The sequence below is a fragment of the Bufo bufo genome, chromosome 11 (genome assembly GCF_905171765.1).
Source record: "Bufo bufo chromosome 11, aBufBuf1.1, whole genome shotgun sequence".
Classification (NCBI taxonomy): domain Eukaryota; kingdom Metazoa; phylum Chordata; class Amphibia; order Anura; family Bufonidae; genus Bufo; species Bufo bufo.
The window spans coordinates 102,627,763-102,648,336 of record NC_053399.1 but is presented as its reverse complement, the minus strand read 5'-3'; the positions used below and the strand labels follow the sequence as shown (position 1 = coordinate 102,648,336).

Sequence of the window (20,574 nt, the reverse complement as noted above, 5' to 3'; positions counted from 1 at the left end):
CTGTGTGATACTGACTGCTGAGCTATGTATCTAATCCTATCCTGTGTGATACTGACTGCTGAGCTGTGTATCTAATCCTATCCTGTGTGATACTGACTGCTGAGCTGTGTATCTAATCCTATCCTGTGTGATACTGTCTGCTGAGCTGTGTATCTAATCCTATCCTGTGTGATACTGTCTGCTGAGCTGTGTATCTAATCCTATCCTGTGTGATTCTGCCTGCTGAGCAGTGTATCTAATCCTATCCTGTGTGATACTGACTGCTGAGCTGTGTATCTAATCCTATCATGTGTGATACTGTCTGCTGAGCCGTGTATCTAATCCTCTCCTGTGTGATACTGACTGCTGAGCGGTGTATCTAATCCTATCCTGTGTGATACTGTCTGCTGAGCGGTGTATCTAATCCTATCCTGTGTGATACTGACTGCTGAGCGGTGTATCTAATCCTATCCTGTGTGATACTGTCTGCTGAGCTGTGTATCTAATCCTCTCCTGTGTGATACTGACTGCTGAGCGGTGTATCTAATCCTATCCTGTGTGATACTGTCTGCTGAGCGGTGTATCTAATCCTATCCTGTGTGATACTGACTGCTGAGCGGTGTATCTAATCCTATCCTGTGTGATACAGTCTGCTGAGCTGTGTATCTAATCCTCTCCTGTGTGATACAGTCTGCTGAGCTGTGTATCTAATCCTATCCTGTGTGATACTGTCTGCTGACCTGTGTATCTAATCCTCTCCTGTGTGATACTGTCTGCTGAGCTGTGTATCTAATCCTCTCCTGTGTGATACTGACTGCTGAGCTGTGTATCTAATCCTATCCTGTGTGATACTGACTGCTGAGCTGTGTATCTAATCCTATCCTGTGTGATACTGTCTGCTGAGCTGTGTATCTAATCCTATCCTGTGTGATACTGTCTGCTGAGCTATGTATCTAATCCTATCCTGTGTGATACAGTCTGCTGAGCTGTGTATCTAATCCTGTCCTGTGTGATACTGCCTGCTGAGCTATGTATCTAATCCCATCCTGTGTGATACTGTCTGCTGAGCTGTGTATCTAATCCTATCCTGTGTGATACGGTCTGCTGAGCTGTGTATCTAATCCTCTCCTGTGTGATACTGTCTGCTGAGCTGTGTATCTAATCCTCTCCTGTGTGATACTGTCTGCTGAGCTGTGTATCTAATCCTATCATGTGTGATACTGTCTGCTGAGCTGTGTATCTAATCCTATCCTGTGCGATACTGTCTGCTGAGCTGTGTATCTAATCCTATCCTGTGTGATACTGACTGCTGAGCTGTGTATCTAATCCTATCATGTGTGATACTGTCTGCTGAGCTGTGTATCTAATCCTATCCTGTGTGATACTGTCTGCTGAGCCGTGTATCTAATCCTATCCTGTGTGATACTGCCTGCTGAGCTGTGTATCTAATCCTGTCCTGTGTGATACAGCCTGCTGAGCTATGTATCTAATCCTATCCTGTGTGATACTGTCTGCTGAACTGTGTATCTAATCCTATCCTGTGTGATACTGTCTGCTGAGCTGTGTATCTAATCCTATCCTGTGTGATACTGACTGCTGAGCTGTGTATCTAATCCTGTCCTGTGTGATGCTGTCTGCTGAGCTGTGTATCTAATCCTGTCCTGTGTGATACTGTCTGCTGAGCTGTGTATCTAATCCTCTCCTGTGTGATACTGTCTGCTGAGCTGTGTATCTAATCCTATCCTGTGTGATACAGTCTGCTGAGCTGTGTATCTAATCCTCTCCTGTGTGATGCTGTCTGCTGAGCTGTGTATCTAATCCTGTCCTGTGTGATACTGTCTGCTGAGCTGTGTATCTAATCCTCTCCTGTGTGATACTGTCTGCTGAGCTGTGTATCTAATCCTATCCTGTGTGATACTGACTGCTGAGCTGTGTATCTAATCCTATCCTGTGTGATACTGTCTGCTGAGCTGTGTATCTAATCCTATCCTGTGTGATACTGTCTGCTGAGCTGTGTATCTAATCCTATCCTGTGTGATACAGTCTGCTGAGCTGTGTATCTAATCCTATCCTGTGTGATACTGCCTGCTGATCTGTGTATCTAATCCTGTACTGTGTGATACTATCTGCTGAGCTGTGTATCTAATCCTATCCTGTGTGATACTGTCTGCTGAGCTGTGTATCTAATCCTATCCTGTGTGATACTGTCTGCTGAGCTGTGTATCTAATCCTATCCTGTGTGATACTGTCTGCTGAGCTGTGTATCTAATCCTGTCCTGTGTGATACAGCCTGCTGAGCTGTGTATCTAATCCTATCCTGTGTGATACTGACTGCTGAGCTGTGTATCTAATCCTATCCTGTGTGATACTGTCTGCTGAGCTGTGTATCTAATCCTATCCTGTGTGATACTGTCTGCTGAGCTGTGTATCTAATCCTGTCCTGTGTGATACTGTCTGCTGAGCTGTGTATCTAATCCTATCCTGTGTGATACTGACTACTGAGCTGTGTATCTAATCCTATCCTGTGTGATACTGACTGCTGAGCGGTGTATCTAATCCTATCCTGTGATACTGTCTGGGGAGCTGTGTATCTAATCCTATCCTGTGTGATACAGTCTGCTGAGCTGTGTATCTAATCCTATCCTGTGTGATACTGTCTGCTGAGCTGTGTATCTAATCCTATTCTGTGTGATACTGACTGCTGAGCTGTGTATCTAATCCTATCCTGTGTGATACTGTCTGCTGAGCTGTGTATCTAATCCTGTCCTGTGTGATACTGTCTGCTGAGCTATGTATCTAAACCTCTCCTGTGTGATACTGTCTGCTGAGCTGTGTATCTAATCCTGTCCTGTGTGATACTGTCTGCTGAGCTGTGTATCTAATCCTGTCCTGTGTGATACTGTCTGCTGAGCTGTGTATCTAATCCTATCCTGTGTGATACTGTCTGCTGAGCTGTGTATCTAATCCTGTCCTGTGTGATACTGTCTGCTGAGCTGTGTATCTAATCCTGTCCTGTGTGATACTGACTGCTGAGCTGTGTATCTAATCCTATCCTGTGTGATACTGTCTGCTGAGCTGTGTATCTAATCCTATCCTGTGTGATACTGTCTGCTGAGCTGTGTATCTAATCCTATCCTGTGCGATACAGTCTGCTGAGCTGTGTATCTAATCCTATCCTGTGCGATACAGTCTGCTGAGCTGTGTATCTAATCCTATCCTGTGTGATACTGACTGCTGAGCTGTGTATCTAATCCTCTCCTGTGTGATACGGTCTGCTGAGCTGTGTATCTAATCCTCTCCTGTGTGATACTGACTGCTGAGCGGTGTATCTAATCCTATCCTGTGTGATACTGTCTGCTGAGCTGTGTATCTAATCCTATCCTGTGTGATACTGTCTGCTGAGCTGTGTATCTAATCCTATCCTGTGTGATACTGTCTGCTGAGCTGTGTATCTAATCCTATCCTGTGCGATACAGTCTGCTGAGCTGTGTATCTAATCCTATCCTGTGCGATACAGTCTGCTGAGCTGTGTATCTAATCCTATCCTGTGTGATACTGTCTGCTGAGCTGTGTATCTAATCCTATCCTGTGTGATACTGTCTGCTGAGCTGTGTATCTAATCCTATCCTATGTGATACAGTCTGCTGAGCGGTGTATCTAATCCTATCCTGTGTGATACTGACTGCTTAGCTGTGTATCTAATCCTATCCTGTGTGATACAGTGTGCTGAGCTGTGTATCTAATCCTATCCTGTGTGATACAGTCTGCTGAGCTGTGTATCTAATCCTATCCTGTGTGATACTGCCTGCTGAGCTGTGTATCTAATCCTATCCTGTGTGATACTGTTTGCTGAGCTGTGTATCTAATCCTATCCTGTGTGATACTGTCTGCTGAGCTGTGTATCTAATCCTATCCTGTGTGATACTGCCTGCTGAGCTGTGTATCTAATCCTATCCTGTGTGATACAGTCTGCTGAGCGGTGTATCTAATCCTCTCCTGTGTGATACAGTCTGCTGAGCTGTGTATCTAATCCTATCCTGTGTGATACTGCCTGCTGATCTGTGTATCTAATCCTGTACTGTGTGATACTATCTGCTGAGCTGTGTATCCAATCATATCCTATGTGATACAGTCTGCTGAGCTGTGTATCTAATCCTATCCTGTGTGATACTGTCTGCTGAGCTGTGTATCTAATCCTATCCTGTGTGATACTGTCTGCTGAGCTGTGTATCTAATCCTATCCTGTGTGATACTGTCTGCTGAGCTGTGTATCTAATCCTGTCCTGTGTGATACAGCCTGCTGAGCTGTGTATCTAATCCTATCCTGTGTGATACTGTCTGCTGAGCTGTGTATCTAATCCTGTCCTGTGTGATACTGTCTGCTGAGCTGTGTATCTAATCCTATCCTGTGTGATACTGACTACTGAGCTGTGTATCTAATCCTATCCTGTGTGATACTGACTGCTGAGCGGTGTATCTAATCCTATCCTGTGATACTGTCTGGGGAGCTGTGTATCTAATCCTATCCTGTGTGATACAGTCTGCTGAGCTGTGTATCTAATCCTATCCTGTGTGATACTGTCTGCTGAGCTGTGTATCTAATCCTATTCTGTGTGATACTGACTGCTGAGCTGTGTATCTAATCCTATCCTGTGTGATACTGTCTGCTGAGCTGTGTATCTAATCCTGTCCTGTGTGATACTGTCTGCTGAGCTATGTATCTAAACCTCTCCTGTGTGATACTGACTGCTGAGCTGTGTATCTAATCCTGTCCTGTGTGATACTGTCTGCTGAGCTATGTATCTAAACCTCTCCTGTGTGATACTGTCTGCTGAGCTGTGTATCTAATCCTATCCTGTGTGATACTGTCTGCTGAGCTGTGTATCTAATCCTGTCCTGTGTGATACTGTCTGCTGAGCTGTGTATCTAATCCTGTCCTGTGTGATACGGTCTGCTGAGCTGTGTATCTAATCCTATCCTGTGTGATACTGTCTGCTGAGCTGTGTATCTAATCCTATCCTGTGCGATACAGTCTGCTGAGCTGTGTATCTAATCCTATCCTGTGTGATACTGACTGCTGAGCTGTGTATCTAATCCCATCCTGTGTGATACAGTCTGCTGAGCTGTGTATCTAATCCTATCCTGTGTGATACTGTCTGCTGAGCTGTGTATCTAATCCTATCCTGTGTGATACTGTCTGCTGAGCTGTGTATCTAATCCTATCCTGTGTGATACTGTCTGCTGAGCTGTGTATCTAATCCTATCCTGTGCGATACAGTCTGCTGAGCTGTGTATCTAATCCTATCCTGTGCGATACAGTCTGCTGAGCTGTGTATCTAATCCTATCCTGTGTGATACTGACTGCTGAGCTGTGTATCTAATCCTCTCCTGTGTGATACGGTCTGCTGAGCTGTGTATCTAATCCTATCCTGTGTGATACTGTCTGCTGAGCGGTGTATCTAATCCTCTCCTGTGTGATACTGACTGCTGAGCGGTGTATCTAATCCTATCCTGTGTGATACTGTCTGCTGAGCTGTGTATCTAATCCTATCCTGTGTGATACTGTCTGCTGAGCTGTGTATCTAATCCTATCCTGTGTGATACTGTCTGCTGAGCTGTGTATCTAATCCTATCCTGTGCGATACAGTCTGCTGAGCTGTGTATCTAATCCTATCCTGTGCGATACAGTCTGCTGAGCTGTGTATCTAATCCTATCCTGTGTGATACTGTCTGCTGAGCTGTGTATCTAATCCTATCCTATGTGATACAGTCTGCTGAGCGGTGTATCTAATCCTATCCTGTGTGATACTGACTGCTTAGCTGTGTATCTAATCCTATCCTGTGTGATACAGTCTGCTGAGCTGTGTATCTAATCCTATCCTGTGTGATACTGCCTGCTGAGCTGTGTATCTAATCCTATCCTGTGTGATACAGTCTGCTGAGCTGTGTATCTAATCCTATCCTGTGTGATACTGTCTGCTGAGCTGTGTATCTAATCCTATCCTGTGTGATACTGTTTGCTGAGCTGTGTATCTAATCCTATCCTGTGTGATACTGTCTGCTGAGCTGTGTATCTAATCCTATCCTGTGTGATACTGCCTGCTGAGCTGTGTATCTAATCCTATCCTGTGTGATACAGTCTGCTGAGCGGTGTATCTAATCCTCTCCTGTGTGATACAGTCTGCTGAGCTGTGTATCTAAGCCTGCGTGGTACGGTGCAGGTGACAGTTAAAGAGTAAACATTGGAGCAGTTTTCAGATTTGCTCTGCCACAGATTTCTTGGGATGTTCCCTCTACAGTGTTGGGGCCCCAGCTGTGGGCTCTTGCCGTCCTCTCGGGCAGGAAGGGCTAATTCGGGGCCCCGGCTGCGGGCCCTTGCCGTCCTCCTGGGCAGGAAGGGGTGAATCGGGGCCCCGGGCCCTCGCCTTCCTCCTGGGCAGGAATGGGTGAATTGGTGACAGGTCTGGAGCTAAGAATAGATGTGGACACATTTGCTTTGTGACCTCAGCGGTGAGTGACTCGGGGCCCGGCCTATGAGGCGGGCCGGGGGGGGGGGGACACCTGCCTACAGGTGGCTCCAGCTCCAGCACAGCTCAGATTGAATCAGACGCCCGCTCAGGATGGACACTACTCTCCTCATCATCCTCTCCTGCGCCCTTCTCATCCGTGAGTAAACCTATACCTGAATATCAATGCCAGGCAGCTGCAGGGAAAGCCTGAGGAATAGAGAGGGATTCCTCGGGAGCGGAGGGACAGATGTAGCAGAGCTCTCTGTGCTGTGAATGACAAACTGAGCTCTGCTTCATCAGCACGTACAACCTATGACCGGGACTACAGTGGGAGCTCTGGGCAGTGAGGATCGATCCGTCTTTGCTGGTTGCATATAAACACCATGATGTAGCAGAGCTGAGTGTGCAATGACACGTTGTCCTTTACAGCTGTTTACATACAGAGGCACAGGGAACGGATCCGGGGCTGTAGGGAGAGGAAGGGTTAACGATCAGCGCAGCTGATGGAGGGATGGACCCCACTGCATTATTAGGGTGGGTGTGATGACTGCAGGACTGATATAAAGGGCACCGCCATGGGGTCCACATGCAGCCCATACACTGACATCATAGCAGAGAAGGTTTCTGAGGAGGTTCTGCTTACGCTGGAAGGAGGGAGTCCCCTCTCTGCCGCTGTGTAGCAGGCCCCCCCAAATCTGATGGTTCTGGGGTCCACCCTGCTGAGTGTCCGACATGAGGAGCCATGACACAGAGGAGTCACCTGTACTGAAACTGCCTCTTCTAAGGGGAAGTGCAGAGATAAGAGATCCAGATAACAGGCAGTGTCGGCGGACAGGGTGTGGGCCCGGCTCAGCACTGCTGATTAGTCTCAGGGCGCCGCTGATCCTTCTGTATGTTCTCTGTACAACATGGCAAACTCTGCCGTGTAAGAAGAGGACACGAGATACCGCAGAATGGGTCCTACTCCAGACCCCTCTGTCCTCCTCCAGACGACTCTGTCCTCCTCCGGACCCCTCTGTCCTACTCCGGACCCCTCTGTCCTCCTCCAGACGACTCTGTCCTCCTCCGGACCCCTCTGTCCTACTCCGGACCCCTCTGTCCTCCTCCGGACCCCTCTGTCCTCCTCCGGACCCCTCTGTCCTACTCCGGACCCCTCTGTCCTACTCCGGACCCCTCTGTCCTCCTCCGGACCCCTCTGTCCTCCTCCAGACCCCTCTGTCCTACTCCAGACCCCTCTGTCCTACTCCGGACCCCTCTGTCCTCCTCCGGACCCCTCTGTCCTCCCTCTAGACCCCTCTGTCCTCCCCCAGACCCCTCTGTCCTCCTCCGGACCCCTCTGTCCTCCTCCGGACCCCTCTGTCCTCCTCCGGACCCCTCTATCCTCCCCCAGACCCCTCTGTCCTCCTCCGGACCCCTCTGTCCTCCTCCAGACCCCTCTGTCCTCCTCCGGAGCCCTCTGTCCTCCTCCGGACCCCTCTGTCCTCCTCCGGACCCCTCTGTCCTCTTCCGGACCCCTCTGTCCTCCTCCAGACCCCTCTGTCCTCCCCCAGACCCCTCTGTCCTCTCTCCGGACCCTTCTGTCCTCCCTCCGGACCCCTCTGTCCTCCCTCCGGACCCCTCTGTCCTCCCTCCGGACCCCTCTGTCCTCCCTCCAGATCCCCTGTCCTACTCCGGAGCCCTCTGTCCTCCTACAGACCCCTCTGTCCTCCTCCAGACCCCTCTGTCCTCCTCCAGACCCCTCAGTCCTACTCCGGACCCCTCTGTCCTCCTCCGGACGACTCTGTCCTCCTCCGGACCCCTCTGTCCTACTCCGGACCCCTCTGTCCTCCTCCGGACCCCTCTGTCCTCCTCCGGACCCCTCTGTCCTCCTCCGGACCCCTCTGTCCTCCTCCGGACCCCTCTGTCCTACTCCAGACCCCTCTGTCCTACTCCGGACCCCTCTGTCCTCCCTCTAGACCCCTCTGTCCTCCCCCAGACCCCTCTGTCCTCCTCCGGACCCCTCTGTCCTCCTCCGGACCCCTCTGTCCTCCTCCGGACCCCTCTATCCTCCCCCGGACCCCTCTGTCCTCCTCCGGACCCCTCTGTCCTCCTCCAGACCCCTCTGTCCTCCTCCGGAGCCCTCTGTCCTCCTCCGGACCCCTCTGTCCTCCTCCGGACCCCTCTGTCCTCCTCCGGACCCCTCTGTCCTCCTCCGGACCCCTCTGTCCTCCTCCGGACCCCTCTGTCCTCTTCCGGACCCCTCTGTCCTCCCCCAGACCCCTCTGTCCTCCCCCAGACCCCTCTGTCCTCTCTCCGGACCCCTCTGTCCTCCCTCCGGACCCCTCTGTCCTCCCTCCGGACCCCTCTGTCCTCCCTCCGGACCCCTCTGTCCTCCCTCCAGATCCCCTGTCCTACTCCGGAGCCCTCTGTCCTCCTCCAGACCCCTCTGTCCTCCTCCAGACCCCTCTGTCCTACTCCAGACCCCTCTGTCCTCCCTCCGGACCCCACTGTCCTCCCTCCGGACCCCACTGTCCTCCCTCCGGACCCCTCTGTCCTCCCTCCGGACCCCTCTGTCCTCCCTCCGGACCCCTCTGTCCTCCCTCCGGACCCCACTGTCCTCCCTACAGACCCCTCTGTCCTACTCCAGAGCCCTTTGTCCTCCTCCAGACCCCTCTGTTCTCCTCCAGACCCCTCTGTCCTACTGCAGAGCCCTCTGTCCTCCCTCCAGACCCCCTCTGTTCTCCTACAGATCCTTCTGCCCCCAAATCTGATGGTTCTGGGGTCCACCCTGCTGAGTGTCCGACATGAAGAGCCCTGACACAGAGGAGTCACCTGTACTGAAACTGCCTCTTCTAAGGGGAAGTGCAGAGATAAGAGATCCAGATAACAGGCAGTGACGGCAAACAGGGTGTGGGCCCGGCTCAGCACTGCTGATTAGTCTCAGGGCGCCGCTGATCCTTCTGTATGTTCTCTGTACAACATGGCAAACTCTGCCGTGTAAGAAGAGGACACGAGATACCACCATGTGAATGGGCAGAGCAGAATGGGTCCTCCTCCAGACCCCTTTGTCCTCCTTCAGACTCCTCTGTCCTCTCTCCTGACCCCTCTGTCCTCTCTCCGGACCCCTCTGTCCTCTCTCCGTACCCCTCTGTCCTCATCCCTGTGGACCCCTCTGTCCTCATCCCTGTGGACCCCTCTGTCCTCATCCCTGTGGACCCCTCTGCCCTCATCCCTGTGGACCCCTCTGCCCTCTCCCCGGACCCCTCTGCCCTCTCCCCGGACCCCTCTGCCCTCTCCCCGGACCCCTCTGCCCTCTCTCCGGACCGATCTGTCCTCTCTCCGGACCCCTCTGTCCTCCTCCCTGTGGACCCCTCTGCTCTCTCCCCGGACCCCTCTGTCCTCCTCCCTGTGGACCCCTCTGCCCTCTCTCCGGACCCCTCTGCCCTCTCTCCGGATGATCTGCCCTCTCTCCGGACCCCTCTGTCCTCCCTCCGGACCCTTCTGTCCTCATCCCTGTGGACCCCTCTGCCCTCATCCCTGTGGACCCCTCTGCCCTCTCCCCGAACCCCTCTGCCCTCTCTCCGGACCCCTCTGTCCTACTCCCTGTGGACCCCTCTGCCCTCTCCCCGGACCCCTCTGTCCTCCTCCCTGTGGACCCCTCTGCTCTCTCTCTGGACCGATCTGACCTCTCTCCGGACCCCTCTGCCCTCTCTCCGGATGATCTGCCCTCTCTCCGGACCCCTCTGCCCTCATCCCTGTGGACCCCTCTGCCCTCTCCCCGAACCCCTCTGCCCTCTCTCCGGACCCCTCTGTCCTCCTCCCTGTGGACCCCTCTGCCCTCTCCCCGGACCCCTCTGCCCTCTCCCCGGACCCCTCTGCCCTCTCTCCGGACCCCTCTGCCCTCTCCCCGTGGACCCCTCTGCCCTCTCCCCGGACCCCTCTGCCCTCTCTCCGGACCCCTCTGCCCTCTCTCCGGACCGATCTGTCCTCTCTCCGGACCCCTCTGTCCTCCTCCCTGTGGACCCCTCTGCCTTCTCCCCGGACCCCTCTGCCCTCTCCCCGGACCCCTCTGCCCTCTCCCCGGACCCCTCTGCCCTCTCCCCGAACCCCTCTGCCCTCTATCCGGACCGATCTGCCCTCTCTCCGGACCCCTCTGTCCTCCTCCCTGTGGACCCCTCTGCCCTCTCTCCGGACCCCTCTGACCTCTCTCCGGACCCCTCTGCCCTCTCTCCGGACCCCTCTGTCCTCTCTCCGGACCCCTCTGTCCTCCTTGCAGACCTCTCTATTTCCCTCCACCCCAGATGTGAAGTAACAGGGTTGACAGCTGGTTCTGAAGTAGGGTGACGGTGTCAGTGTGGGGTCATGCTGGCTGATGTGGGGTGACATTGGGATACCGTGGTGATATGGGGTGTCGCTGTGTTCCCCACCTCCAGTGAATTCCTGATGACGCAGTGCTGGCGTTTTTCTACTTTCATTTCCTCCTCGTGGCGACTTTCTCCCTTTTCCGTTGTTGACTTTCATTTCAGTGTAATTATTTGCCCTCTGGCGGTCTCTGAATATCTTCCATCACGCAGGTCTCCACTTTCCTAATTTCCGATTACTATCTGCAGGTTTTTTGGAGCAGGTTGTGCAGATTGTGGGGTGCAGAGCGACATAAATGTTTATATACTCCTGGAGAGAATCTGGGGTAATACAGTTTCATGGGGTACATAAAATTAGGAGAATTGAGAAGACCGAGCGGTGCAATGTCTGGCTTGTCCTGAGGGACACGGGACACAGGGCGGATCATTTGGGGTCACACATGGAGATGGTGACTGAAATGATGGTGCTGTCATGGGGTCGGCAGGGCTGATAATCACCCCAGGGTGCAGTCACACCTGGGACCTCACAAGAACAGTTGGATGAAGAAGGGTGCAATTTGTTCATCTGTGACCGATGACTGGTGCCACCTAAAGTGTCCACATCATCCCAGTATTCACAGCAAATATGGGCACCAGGAAGACAAGAAAGCAAAGACCTCAACAATATTGGTGGTTTATTATGTCCTTTTCTATTTCAGACACAAGTGCAGGAGAAGACACTGGTCAGACGAACACAACACTTGCAACCACAACAACCGAAAACACCACAAGTCCTCAAAATGCCACAGAGACCACCACTACAAGTCCTCACAATACAACAGAGACCTCCACAAGTCCTCACAATGCCACAGAGACCACCACTACAAGTCCTCACAATACAACAGAGACCACCACAAGTCCTCACAATGCCACAGAGACCACCACTACAAGTCCTCACAATACAACAGAGACCACCACAAGTCCTCACAATGCCACAGAGACCACCACTACAAGTCCTCACAATGCAACAGAGACCACCACAAGTCCTCACAATGCCACAGAGACCACCACAAGTCCTCACAATGCCACAGAGACCACCACAAGTTCAAACAACACCACAGAGACCACCACAAGTCCAAACAATGCCACAGTGACCACCACAAGTCCAAACAACACCACAGTGACCACCACAAGTCCAAACAACACCACAGAGACCACCACTACAAGTCCTCACAATGGCACAGAGACCACCACTACAAGCCCTCACAATGCCACAGAGACCACCACTACAAGTCCTCACAATGCCACAGAGACCACCACTACAAGTCCTCACAATGCCACAGAGACCACCACTACAAGTCCTCACAATGCCACAGAGACCACCACTACAAGTCCTCACAATGCCACAGAGACCACCACTACAAGTCCTCACAATGCCACAGAGACCACCACTACAAATCCTCACAATGCCACAGAGTCCACCACTACAAGTCCTCACAATGCCACAGACACTACAGCAAGTCCTCACAATGCCACAGAGACCACCACAACAAGTCCTCACAATGCCACAGAGACCACCACTACAAGTCCTCACAATGCCACAGAAACCACCACTACAAGTCCTCACAATGCCACAGAGTCCACCACTACAAGTCCTCACAATGCCACAGAGACCACCACTACAAGTCCTCACAATGCCACAGAGACCACCACTACAAATCCTCACAATGCCACAGAGTCCACCACTACAAGTCCTCACAATGCCACAGACACTACAGCAAGTCCTCACAATGCCACAGAGACCACCACAACAAGTCCTCACAATGCCACAGAGACCACCACTACAAGTCCTCACAATGCCACAGAAACCACCACTACAAGTCCTCACAATGCCACAGAGTCCACCACTACAAGTCCTCACAATGCCACACAGACTACCACAAGTCCTCACAATGCCACAGAGACCACCACAACAAGTCCTCACAATGCCACAGAGACCACCACTACAAGTCCTCACAATGCCACAGAGACCACCACTACAAGTCCTCACAATGCCACAGAGACCACCACTACAAGTCCTCACAATGCCACAGAGACCACCACAAGTCCTCACAATGCAACAGAGGCCACCACTACAAGTCCTCACAATGCCACAGAGTCCACCACTACAAGTCCTCACAATGCCACAGAGACCACCACTACAAGTCCTCACAATGCCACAGTGACTACTACAAGTCCTCACAATATCACACAGACCCCCACTATAGGTCCTCACAATGCCACAGAGACCACCACAAGTCCACATAATGCCACAGAGATCACCGCAAGTTCTCAGAATACCTCACACACCACCACAAGTCCTCACAATACCTCAGAGACCACAAGTCCTCAGACTGAGACTTCCACAACGACAGTACATTCCACAGTATCTACTCCACTAGTGACTACAAATATTTATATAACAATGCGCATTACCAATAAAGACTTCTCCGTCTCGCTGACCGACGCCACCTCCGAATATTTTAAGGAACTGCAAGCAAATGTCATACAGATGGTAAGCAGCCTGAGGCCTCTGTGGTTGTCACGTGCTGTTGTCAGAGGCAGGAAACCTTTGCCACTTTATTATATAGATCTGTATTTCTCTGTCTCTTGCAGTTCAATGAAGTCTATAATTGCACCGACTGCCTTAAAAATAAGGCGTATGGCGGAGTGATCATCCTGTCCTTTAGGTGGGTAACATGTGGTAAGTGGTGACAACAGTGGTGTGAGGAGGAGAACACTGTGCAAGCCTGGCCCTCAGCCATCCGTGTCCACTAGTTGCCACATCACATGGACGTCTCTACTGCTTGCCTCTATATTTTGCTTGGTACTGACCCATTTTCTCCCACAGCGCTGGATCTGTCATCGCGAACACAAGAGTTACATTTACAGGATCTCAATCTGCAGATGATGTCAAATCAATTCTAGATAAAGCGTTGACCGCAAGCGGAAGTAAAATCGCTGGACTGGAAATACGTGAAGTGCAAGGTGAGGTTCATGGGTCATAAACTATGGGGCTAAAATATATGGATTCCAGAGGTGCCCCAGTCACAAACGCGGTGGGAAGGCCATTATACTCAAAGTACGAAAATTGTGATGTGTCTATGGTTCTTCTCATTACAGCCAGTACTAGTCCGATATCATCAAGCTCCTCTACAGCCGCAGTCCCAGGTTGGGGAATTGCTCTACTGGTTCTGGTCGCAATTATCTTGCTGGTTGCTATAATATTCCTGATTATCATGGTGAGTGCAACGTCCTATACCTGAGGGCTGGGGGTGCTGTGACCTGCGAAGAGCATAGTGATGTCCATGAATGATTAATGGTGGGCTCCAGTCCACATCTTGTGGTAATCCTCCCTGGTCCTGGCTTTCCAGAGGCCACCTCTTGTCCCTCTTACACCTCAGTTATCTCTGGCTTACTCTGATTATCTTCTCCTCAGTCTGTCCTGTTATGTAGAAGAAGGTCTTCCGGGTACATGGATGTTTTTTCGACACGTGGTTCTTACAATTCCATGAATGACTACACAACTTACCAAACACATGGACGTTATGTAGCCCCAAGTAACTTTGAGGTAAGTGCTCCTAAAACTCATGATAGGGGTTCTTCACTGTACACGACTGGGCTATCAAGTTGTTTGGTAACATATTTTATCGGAAAGAGTCTGTAGAGGAGTCTTATGCCAAATAATTGTGCTTTGGGTCCCATGGCTCCAGCTATAGAGGTGGTGCCTCTCAGGCCTGTGACTACAGCTATAGGGGTGGCTCCTTTTGGGGCACATGGCTCCATCTATAGAATGGCTCTTTTCAGGCATGTGGCTCCATCAATAGAGGTGGTTCCTCTCAGGCCTGTGGCTCCATTTATAGAGGTGGCTCCCCTCAAGCCTCTGGCTCCATCTATGGAGTGGCTCCTCTCAAGCGTGTGGCATGATCTACACAAGTGGCACCTCTCAGGCCTGTGGCTCTATATGAGAGGTGGCTCCTTTCTGGGCTCATGGCTCAATGTATAGAGGTGGTTCCTCTCATGCCTGTGACCCAGTCTAGAGTGGTGGTTTCTTTCAGGCCTGTGGCTCCTTCTATAAAGGTGGTTCCTCTCGAAGTTCATGGCTCCATTCTATATGGGTGGCTCTTCTTGGGGTCCATGGATCCATCTATCGAGTTGGCTCCTCTCAGCTATGTTTCTCTTTCTATAAAGGTGGCTGCGCTCAGGCCTGTTTCTTTGTCTATTGAGGCAGCTCCTATCAGAGTCCATGGATCCATCAATAGAGGTGGCTCCTCATGTCTGTGGCTACTTCTACAGAGAAGTCTCCTCTCAAAGTATGAGGCTCATCTCAGGCCTTTGGCTCTTTCTAAATAAGTGCTCCTCTGAGAGCATGTGGCTTCATTTACTGAGATGGTTCCTCTCGAGGTCCATAAATCAATCCTGTATAGATGGTTCCTTTCCTCTTGTATTGTCACTTGTTTGCCTCCTTTCTGCTGTGGACATTTCTTCTCTTGGCTTTGTTCCTGGTTAATGATTGACTTCAGCTCGGCACAGGGTGGACATGTGAACAGAACAGGTGACACAGAGAGAGGCCACCAGCACTGGACAGGAGGTTCATATTATAATAGCAGTGTCCCATTGGTTCCTATGTGGCCAGCTATGATCATCACTATAACCCCCACTGTCCTGAATTAACCACTAACGTCTTTCATTGTTTCTATAAAAATGATTCCATGATATTTTAGGCCATCATCCTCATCATCCGCTTGTTTCTTGGCAGACACGCATTGCCTCTAATCAGTGTATGTGCCGCAAATTAAGTGGCTGGCCCCTCTTCCTCTTTGCCCGCAGGTCACATTTCTCCCGTCCTTGGCAGCCACGTGACTGGTTACAGCCGGATAACCGAGCCACTCGCAGAACATAACACTACGTTCACATCATGTTTGCATAATAAACACACACAAAGGTGTTATCATCATCATCACCCATGGTGTCCTACTACCCCAGTGGTGCCAGTGGCTCTTCTCCCCAGAGATACCAGAAGCTCCTCCCCCCAGTGACACCAGCAGCTCCTCTCCCCAGTGATACCAGCAGCTCCTCCCCCCAGTGATACCAGCCGCTCCTCTCCCCAGTGATACCAGCCGCTCCTCTCCCCAGTGATACCAGCAGCTCCTCCCCCCAGTGATACCAGCAGCTCCTCCCCCCAGTGACACCAGCAGCTCCTCTCCCCAGTGACACCAGCAGCTCCTCTCCTCAGTGACACCAACAGCTCCTCTTCCCAGTGACACCAGCAGCTCCTCCCCCCAGTGACACCAGCAGCTCCTCTCCCCAGTGACACCAGCAGCTCCTCTCCTCAGTGACACCAGCAGTTCCTCTCCCCAGTGACACCAACAGCTCCTCTTCCCAGTGACACCAGCAGCTCCTCTCCCCAGTGATACCAGCAGCTCCTCCCCCCAGTGATACCAGCAGCTCCTCCCCCCAGTGATACCGGCAGCTCCTCCCCCCAGTGATACCGGCAGCTCCTCCCCCCAGTGATACCAGCAGCTCCTCTCCCCAGTGACACCAGCAGTTCCTCTCCCCAGTGACACCAGCAGCTCCTCTCCCCAGTGATACCGGCAGCTCCTCCCCCCAGTGATACCAGCAGCTCTTCTCCCCAGTGATACCAGCAGCTCCTCCCCCCAGTGATACCAGCAGCTCCTCTCCCCAGTGACACCAGCAGTTCCTCTCCCCAGTGATACCAGAAGTTCCTCTTCCCAGTGACACCAGCAGCTCCTTTCCCCAGTGACACCAGCAGTTCCTCTCCCCAGTGACACCAACAGCTCCTCTCCCCAGTGACACCAGCAGTTCCTCTCCCCAGAGATACCAGCAGCTCCTCCCCCCAGTGATACCAGCCGCTCCTCTCCCCAGTGAGATCAGCAGCTCATCTCCCCAGTGACACCAGCAACTCCTCTCCCCAGTAACACCACCAGCTCCTCTCCCCAGTGATACCAGCAGCTCCTCCCCTCAGTGATACCAGCAACTCCTCTCTCCAGTGACACCAGCAGCTCCTCCCCTCAGTGATACCAGCAACTCCTCTCTCCAGTGACACCAGCAGCTCCTTGCCCCAGTGACGCTAGCAGCTCCTCTCCCCAGTAACACCAGCAGCTCCTCTCCCCAGTGATACCAGCAGCTCCTCCCCTCAGTGATACCAGCAGCTCCTCTCCCCAGTAACACCAGCAGCTCCTCTACCCAGTGACACCAGCAGCTCCTCCCCCCAGTGACACCAGCAGCTCCTCTCCCCAGTGACACCAGCAGCTCCTCTTCCCAGTGACACCAGCAGCTCCTCTCCCCAGTGACACCAGCAGCTCCTCTCCCCAGTGACACCAGCAGCTCCTCTCCCCAGTGATACCAGCAGCTCCTCTCCCCAGAGATACCAGCAGCTCCTCTCCCCAGTGATACCAGCAGCTCCTCTCCCCAGTGACACCAGCAGCTCCTCTCCCCAGTGACACCAGCAGCTCCTCTCCCCAGTGACACCAGCAGCTCCTCTCCCCAGTGACACCAGCAGCTCCTCTCCCCAGTGACACCAGCAGCTCCTCTCCCCAGTGACACCAGCAGCTCCTCTTCCCAGAGATACTCCCCAATCCTCTCTTCAGGCAGATTAAGCAGGATGCTCCTGGCATCAGGTTCTCCCTATAATCCACAGATATTGACCCCAGCCCGTGTCACCCAGAACCTTGTTATTTCTGGTCACATTTTACTACCACACATTGCAGCCTGGGTATGTATGGGTAGGTCGAAGGGTTGGTTTATTTGGGGCCACTTTAATGTGCAGCTTAATACCTGATCACAAGTCTGTCTGACCCATGTCTTGGTGCAGGCGTTTGTTACCGGAGGAGCTGACTGGTTTTGCCCAGGTCTCCAAAGCTGAAGGTGATAGAGCTCTGCGTGAAGGGAAAGCGTGATGAAACGTGTCCTCCAGGGTTAATGATTATTTCTTAGACTTGCATTAACTAGAATAATGTGACTGTGAAGTATAACCCCTCTCATCCATGGCTGATGGTGCTGGGGTTTGTTCTGTTCTGCTGTTGCTTCTGCCCAACCACACTCTATGGTTGTCTGGAGGTTGTCCTCAGTGGACGCAGCAGATTCCTTGCCTGAATGGCCCCTGAGTCTTCACCTACAATGCTGATATGGGTGTCATTCAGGGTCTGTGGAAAGAGGCGAGCGGCTCAGAGGAGTGCACAAGTTTACACAGTGTCCACCACCTCCCAAGACTCTTCTGGGATGAGTGACTTTGGTTTCCTGCACATTTTTATCTTGATCCCTCATGTCGCCTTATGTCAATCCCCTCCATTGTTCCATTGTTCTATCAGATACTTCATGTAACTGGACTCCCTCTGTGGTCACATCTTCATTCTTCTCTTCTTATCATGCTTCTGGTCTGTCATTAACCCTTTCATTCTCTCTCTCATTAGTCATCAGGTAATGGGACTAAGAACCAGTACTCCTATTCTAACCAAGGCCTAGAGACCAAAGACTTGTGAAGTGCACCACAGAACTAGGAGAGTGGGTCACATCTCCAGAATGGGGACCTCCTGCTTGTGGACACAATTTTTCGCATAGATGTACACTTCAAGGACACATTGTATCTCCACATCATAGGTATTTCCACCTCATTATATCTTCACATTGCTGTATCTCAAAATCATGGCATCATGATGTCTTCTCATCTTCGTATCTCCACATTATGGCATCTCCACATCATGGACTGTATCTACAGATGGCTTTACCCTCACATCATGGCATCTCCACATGGAGGTATCTCTATATCATGGACTCTCCACATCATTGTCTCTAATAGCCTTTGATCATCTTCCTCCATGTCTTCTTTTCATGATGTCTCTGGCACAATGCATCTTATGTCAGGTCTAGCAGTGAGTTCAGCTCTTCTCTCCACTGTCTGCAGCTCAGCTGGGGATATCACTCCCACCCTCATCATAAGACACAGGATTCGGGTCTGGAAGTAGTAGTGTCCATGATGGTCCATCCCAACCCAACAATCGTGATATGGTCTACAGGGAAAATAATGTGTGACAAAGGAAGTCTTCATGCTCCATACTGCACGTCTATACATAGGGGACTATCCGTCATATGAGGACAAGTTCATTAGGGACTCTGAATTAACCTCTCACTGTCAGGCCTTCGTGAACAGTAGGAATGTCCCTCCTGACACCCTCATAGATCTGCAGGATCTCCCCAGCTGTGGAGCCTGTGCTTGCTTGGACTTGGCACTGAGCTTCTCCTCCTCCATGCCATGACCCTAGAGAGACTGGAGCAGCAAGTGGAGGAGAACCAACTTCTCAATGTCCCCTTCTCACTTTTAAATCCTCAGTGATGGACTATAACCCCCATCTGCCCCGACTGGAGAACAAGGTGAGGCCTCCATTTCGACACTCCTGCCTCCCTCATTGTTTTGGGGTCTTTCCATTTCCCCACAAACAAAGCGCTGCCCCTTCCTCCATGACCAGTACCTACCTTAAATATAGTGTTGTGAAGTTCCTCTCCCTGGACTGTTAAGACCACCTCTGTGTCATGTGACTGCTCTCATAGGCCTAATGAACCCTAAATCTGCAGACACCCACTTATAGATATGGAGGCGGGAAAGCAGAAGACCAAGGGGTGAGGGGCTATGACCAGACACGGGGAGCCATGCTGGAGGTTGTAGTCACCCTAAATACAAGCCATATATAAAGAGGGGTCCCCGGCACTGCTGTGGCTCCATGTGAGTTATGTGTAGATATCAGACAGTAGTGTCCCTTTAGGGCCCACTCCTCCATTTTGGGTATGGGGCAGGTTCTGGATAATCTCACCCTGTCATATGAAGGTTCGTGTCACTGTTCACACTCCACGCCGGGTCCATTCTCCATATATAGCCAGCTACTCCCCTCACCTGCCCAGCAGTCTACATTAAAGTCTGCTCTGGCTGTGGACACCAGGGTCCACTCCAGCTGTATATGTAAATGTATATTGTGATAAATAAAGGTTTTTCTGCCTCCATATAACTGTGTGTGTGCCGCCATTGTGGGCACTGCTCCACTACTTCTTCCCCTATTCCCGTCAGTTCCAAATGGTCTGCACAGGGCAGCACGTAACATGTGTCAGTGTTACACCCAGAGAAGCTGCACTTATCCGGCATGCAGAGCCTGCCACCGTGTGTAAGTGCTGGGGGTCTGGAAAAGGGATGTGGAAAGTTCAGAAGACAGCTAGGGAAGATCCTACCTTGTAGTAGAGAGTGTGATGTGTGTCCCAGACAGGGAAATGGAAGAAACAGAGGTATTTGCAGGAACTGGTGGGGAAGCTAGCCATCCAGTGTGTCCTGCTCAATCCAGAGCAAAAGAAGAGAGCAAGTGCTGGGACAGAGAGCTGGGACAGAGGGCGAGAGCTGGGCCAGAGGGCGAGAGCTGGGCCAGAGGGCGAGAGCTGGGCCAGAGGGCGAGAGCTGGGCCAGAGAGCGAGAGCTGGGGCAGAGGGCGAGAGCTGGGGCAGAGGGCGAGAGCTGGGGCAGAGGGCGAGAGCTGGGGCAGAGGGCGAGAGCTGGGGCAGAGGGCGAGAGCTGGGCCAGAGGGCGAGAGCTGGGCCAGAGGGCGAGAGCTGTGGCAGAGGGCGAGAGCTGGGGCAGAGAGCGAGAGCTGGGGCAGAGGGCGAGAGCTGGGGCAGAGGGCGAGAGCTGGGCCAGAGGGCGAGAGCTGGGCCAGAGGGCGAGAGCTGGG

At 52.1% G+C, this 20,574-nt stretch overlaps 1 protein-coding gene across 1 annotated transcript; it reads left to right on the top strand.

Annotated features, from left to right (window-relative positions):
- Window positions 1–6,532: 6,532 nt before the first annotated feature.
- LOC120981781 (mucin-1-like) lies at window positions 6,533–19,863 on the top strand. The gene is made up of 9 exons (XM_040411492.1): window positions 6,533–6,645; window positions 11,527–11,614; window positions 11,738–11,970; window positions 12,325–13,361; window positions 13,463–13,536; window positions 13,698–13,834; window positions 13,970–14,088; window positions 14,286–14,417; window positions 18,280–19,863. The coding sequence occupies exons 1-9, from the start codon at window positions 6,600–6,602 to the stop codon at window positions 18,346–18,348; spliced, it is 1,935 nt and encodes a 644-aa protein (XP_040267426.1). The 5' UTR covers window positions 6,533–6,599; the 3' UTR covers window positions 18,349–19,863.
- Window positions 19,864–20,574: the final 711 nt, after the last annotated feature.